General features: G+C 42.6%; 1 protein-coding gene across 1 annotated transcript; it reads right to left on the bottom strand.

Moving 5' to 3' along the window:
* Positions 1-1043: 1043 nt before the first annotated feature.
* On the bottom strand, positions 1044-2087 carry LOC126095359 (uncharacterized). Its single transcript, XM_049910166.1, has one exon. It carries the CDS (start codon positions 2085-2087, stop codon positions 1044-1046), a length of 1044 nt encoding a protein of 347 aa, XP_049766123.1.
* Positions 2088-5880: the final 3793 nt, after the last annotated feature.

Below are 5880 nucleotides of genomic sequence, written 5' to 3'. Positions count from 1 at the left end.
TCTGTTGAGATTTGGGTTGGGTCGTGGATTAGGTGATGGTTTTCCACGACGCCTCTTCTCAGACCCTGCCATGCATTCTTCCATTCAGCATCGAGACCCTCTGTACCCAATGTTCTGCTCCAGACGATAGGTTTCCTGGACTTGAGTCTCGTGGGTCCTCCCATGTCGGCATGTATTGGTAGTCTTGGATTTGCTTCAATTTTTTCTACTATGTCCTGGGTTGCTTTCTCTCTACGCATGGAAGCAGGAGCGGTGTTTGCCAGCACCGGAAGCCACTCAACGGGGGTTGGCCTGAGAGTGCCGGTGACGGTTCTCAGAGTGGCATTTAGCTGTACGTCCACTTTTTTGGCGTACGGTGTCGTACGCTGATGTCAGGTCAATGACGACTATCCCTGTTTCTTCTTTTCCTGAAAGCCTCGTTCAATGTGTGTGGTAAGTGCCAGCACCTCGTCGCAGCAGCTTCTTCCTTGTCTAAAACATGCTTCCTCCATTGGTAGTTGTTCCTCCAGTACTGGTTTAAGTCTTTCCAACAGTATTCTTTCAAACAGTTTGCAGTTTATGCACAGTAATGAGATTGACCTGAAGTTCCCTGCGTCAATTCCACTCTTCCCTGGTTTAAGTATGGCAATGATTTTGGCTGTTTTCCATTCTCTGGGGATTTCACAGGTTTCCATTATTCTCGTGAATAGTTTGCATAGCCATTTCAGCGCTTTTGGTCCAAGATTTTTCAAAAATTCTGGGAGGATGTTGTCTGGTCCAGCTGCCTTCCCTGTCCTTGTGTGTTGGAGTGCCATCTTCACCTCTTCTTCTTGGACTGCTGCCGTGAACATGTCGGCTTTTTCTTCACATTCCTGCAGTGCCACAGCCATCTGAGCTTTTATAATTTTTCTTTGCTCATGAGTCACTGGCGTTATCCCTGAGTTTCTTGCTGATTTTGTTTGGGTGAATACTGGCCTGTGCTGAATTCCTGTGGTTGGCTCCTCCCAGCTTTCTCATGAGACTCCAGCTTTTACGGCTTGAATGTGTGAAGTCCATTTGTTCCATCAGCTTGTGCCATCTTTGTTTTCGTTCCTCGTCCAGTAGGTCGGTAAGAGCCTGGGCAGTGCCCTCATCTTCTGTTCTTCCAGTAGGTTGCTGCATTCTTCAGACCAGCATGGGATGTGGTATTTTCTGGCTCCTCGGGGGATATTTTTATGAGCTGCGTGGATGAGTAAGTTACAGAAGCGTGCATAGTTTGCAGCAGTGGGTGGTATTCTCATTACCGTTTTCTCCACGCTTTCTCGATATGCTTCCCAGTTGGATTTGCTAAGATTACAACGTGGGATGGGAGGGCTCGTTACAATTTGTAGCTGTAGGCCTACTTTTATTAAGACTGGGCAGTGTTGGCTTCTAGACAGGCAGTTTAATACTGTCTGTGATGCTGGCATTGCTGCTCCTGTATTTGTGATGGACACGAAACATAAGTCGGGAGTAGTTTTGGTCTTCCATGCACTCGAGTGAAAAGTGGGCTTATCTCTGGCATCGTACAGAAGGTGGTAGTTGTTGGTTTCAGCCCAGTCTGCCAGACAGACGCCATCACTGTTGTTCTTGTTATATCCCCACTTGAAGTGATGAGAGTCGAAGTCTGTTATGTAGACGGAGGGGTGGAGTGTCACAGGGAGCATGGATGGAGAGCAAGAGCTGGAGGGTGGCTTGTACACATTAAATGTCGTCATGTCGTTCACCTTGATTCCCACAGTAAAGTCGTGGCTACTCTTTATTTTTGTTATGTTGCTCAACAGGTTGTTCCTTACCGGGGTGGCTATGCCAAGTTTTTCGTGCCCAGAATAGGCAACTGTCGTGAAGCCATGTACTTTGATCTTGGAGATATTGTCATCCGTCAGGTGGGTTTCTTGCAATGCAAGGACGTCCACTTTATTGTCGTTCATGATTTTGGACAGTAGATCTCTTTCCGCTCCACTGGAACCTTCTATATTAACTTGACACACAATCAGTTTGTGTTTCACCTTTTCTTGGTGATGATCGCGCTTACGCTTCTTTTTCTTGCGTATCTGGCTAGGCCGGGAGGCACAGAGCCGATCGGCCATCGCTAGGTGCTGGCGTTCAGTAAACTATTCACACCTTGAATAGTAAGCTAGGGGCAGGACGAGGACCAAACAGCTCACCCCCAATGTTTCAGAATATGATGTACTAAAAAATCGGTTTTCTTAGTTAAATACAAGGACTATTTGGAAAGCTAAGTCCGTCAATTCAAAAAGAAGACGCCTGTACGTCCGGAGATTTTTAATTATATGCAACTTAAAGCTACAACTGTCAGCTATTTTTCTACATAACTATCTCCTTCATTAAGACACAATATCGAGAAATGAGTTTTCCAGTTCCCTCGCTGTAGAATTCCACAGTCTGTGAACTAAATCTTGCTTTGACTCTTTCTGTCTTGTCGTCATCATCAAATTGCTTTGAAACTAGCCATTATTTTCTCACCTTCGGAAATAAATGAGAAGCAGTGTGATAAATAAGGACTGTATAGATTAAATGATTCGCAGCGGAAACCTTTAAGAACCCTTTGTGTTCGTGCGGCAGCATATGGTCTAGCATTATCGTGTAGAAAGACGATGCCAGAGCTCAGCATCCGAGGCTGTTCTGAGATTGTTAAGGGATTCATATTACACTTCAGAGTTTATTGTAGTCGCTCCTTCCACAGATGTCCATCAGTTTTCGTACAGAAGATGTATGACAGCACTTTAAAGGTTTACTTTGCGAGCTGGTGTAGCTCCACTTCATTCACTTGCTTTTTGTCTCCACGTTGCCGTTTGCAACGTACGCCTCAAGCCCTGTCACAGCGTATGAGGAATTCGTCTCCTCCTGCATCGTACCGCATCAGATACGTTAACCCAGCCCCCAGCCTCCTAGTTTTGTGGACATCAGTTAGAAGCTTTGAGACTTATCGTGCACAAAATTTGTGATAACCAACCTTATCAACCGTAGGTTCGTACAACACTGTCTATGATGTCGGTTCACGATTACAGCATTTTCAGTCAGAAGCAGGAAAAGAGTCATCTGTTCGAAACTGTCATTAACTTTCGCAACAATTTCATTTGTCCCTTCTTCCTGCATCAGGGACATTGGTCCGACTATCCCGAAACAAATGTCACCGTCTTATTGCAGCACTATCATTGATAATGTTCACTCCGTATACTGCACGCAGTTCACTGTTAGCGCTCACAGCACTCCATTCAACACCCACTCCCCGAGCGGAGAAAATCTCCTCCAACCCATCTGGGAATCAAACCCGTGCCCCGTCGTTGGGCAGCCGGCTCTGTTGAACGCTAAGCTGCTGAGGAGAGAAATAAAAATAAAAGCAGTTCGAGAGGCTTTCCCCGGTACTGCCAGACTTGCTCTCAGCTGGGCGAGACGGCTGTGCTCAAATCAGTCCGCTGCCACTCCTCCTCTGCGCACTACACTGCATCGAAACTTACTTTCCGAACAAGCCTTGCAGGCAATTGACTACCAAGAAAGATAAATAAATTAAAACATTTTTTCTTGAAAAACAAACGGTTAAATGTTTTGTGAAATGATTTGTTAAAAGTAAGGGACAAAATAGATCAGAGAAACATTTGACGTGCCTATGAATAATGGTCGAAATTATCTACAGCACATGACGTGCTGACTGAGAATGGGAATTAACAGTTCAAAGACGTGTCCAATATTTATCTACTCAATTTTATTTTTTAGGCAAATCATTACACGAAACATTTGATTTTTTAAAATATTTTTTTCGAGCTTTTTTCAGAAACCATGATCTTTTTCACACCTCATTAACTGTGAAAATGGCTCCGTTCGAATGAAGAGCTAAATTCAGGACATTTCGAGAGCAGGCGATGCGAGGAAAGCAGAATACCGCACCAATTAAATGCGCAAAATTGCTAGACCGTGAAAAGATGAATTTTTTTGACACTTCATTTCGATAGCTGACAACAGCTGGTCATGAAATATTTCAACATTTCCACAAACCGTTAATTAATTTTTTTTAATTACGTGGAGTACTTTCAAACAGTTATGCGTTTGTTTGCAAAACAAGACCTCACGCTGGTCAGTATGATACCCAACTCGTCGATTTCCCACCTGTTTAGCTATTATAGCAAAACATAGACAATAGACTTTTCAGAATTTTCGTAGCCAATTACTTTTTTCTTAAATACCCTAATTGCTTTCAAACACACAAATATTTTTCGCAATAAAAATCATTACGCTGGTTAGTTTGAAACCACCTTTGTCCATTTCCGCCGGCTGTGTGGCTGAGCGGTTCTAGGCGCTTCAGTCTGGAACCGCGCGACCGATACGGTCGCAGGTTCGAGTCCTGCCTCGGGCATGGATGTCTGTGATGTCCTTAGGTTAGTTACGTTTAAGTAGTTCTAAGTCTAGGTGACTGATGACCTCAATTGTTAAGTCCCATAGTGCTCAGAGCCATTTGAACCATTTTATCCATTTCCACCGACCGCTGTGGCCGAGCGGTTCTCGGCGCTTCAGTCCGGAACCGCGCTGCTGCTACAGTCGCATGTTCGAATTATGCCTCAGACAAGGATGTGTGTGATGTCATTAGAACTACTAAAACCTAACTAACCTAAGTCTAGGGGACTGATGACCTCAGATGTTAAGTCCCATAGTGCTTAGAACCATTTGAACCATTTTTTTGTCCGTTTCCCACTTTTTGTTTGGCTACGAAAATTCGGACTAGACTTTCCCTCAAATCACTAATTAAGTGTGGTTTAACTACCCTGATTAGTTTCAAGCAAATAACCCCTTTTTTGCTAAAACTATACCTCACGGTATACCCCATTTACCTGTCTTCTGGTCTTAGATTGACTATGATAATGTGGATAGTTTGGGCATCCACCATTCAGAAGTACGAAGACGAATGAAAACTAGAAAATTTCAATCACAGTTCATGAAAGTTCACACAATAATTTAGCTGCTCCGTACGATGAGGTACTCGACTTTGATATCCTCGCGTAGCTGATGTACTAATTTAAAAAAAAAAAAAAAAAAAAAAAAACACACACACACACAGTATATCTCATTTCTTGTCTTATATTGTGACTGATTACCGTGTGCATTTGTGGAATATACATTGGCCGTCTGACAGTCTCCGACAGACTCTCACACAGACAGTTTAAGACAATAATACAGACTGATTTCGTGGCTCATGCACTACGTTCTTTTATATAAAACAAAACAATAGGAAACATTGTTAAATGTAAGATTAATATCATCTAACTATTTTAATTATTTTGTAAGTTACTTACATAAAAAAATGGACAACGTATTGGCCTAGATGTTCTGATATTCAATTTGGAAAAGTTTACTGAATTTCATATACAAATTCAATGAATTTTACAGGACAACAATTTGAATTCCATTCTATTTAATTATAAATAAATCACTTTGAATATAATGTGACTGATTTTGGTTTGCTCTCAAGTAGAGCTATCATTTTAGATAACCATAATGAATAAACATCGTGGCTTTTCAGAAAGAGAGAGGAAGTAAGTTCTCAAGAATATGTGGTGCAACACGACTGCACTGTTCATACAAGGAAATTTCGAAGTTGGATTATTAACAAACGGCTTACTCCCCGTAGTTGCCAACACATCGAAGAGCGAAAGAAACTGGTACACGTTCCTAATATCGCTTAGGGCCCCAGAGAGCACGCAGAAATGCCGCAACACGACGTGGCGTGGACTCAACTAATGTCTGAAGTTATACAACAATATCAGAAATTGAGTCCGCCTTGATGCAAAACACCTTGTTATTCGTTTATTTCTTGATCTCCCAAACTAGTTTCGGCGACAAATATCTCCATCAGTGGGTTTTTTAATC

The sequence above is a fragment of the Schistocerca cancellata genome, chromosome 8 (assembly GCF_023864275.1).
Source record: "Schistocerca cancellata isolate TAMUIC-IGC-003103 chromosome 8, iqSchCanc2.1, whole genome shotgun sequence".
Lineage (NCBI taxonomy): Eukaryota > Metazoa > Arthropoda > Insecta > Orthoptera > Acrididae > Schistocerca > Schistocerca cancellata.
The sequence above is the reverse complement of the archived record's forward strand: the minus strand, read 5'-3'. Positions and strand labels throughout refer to the sequence as shown.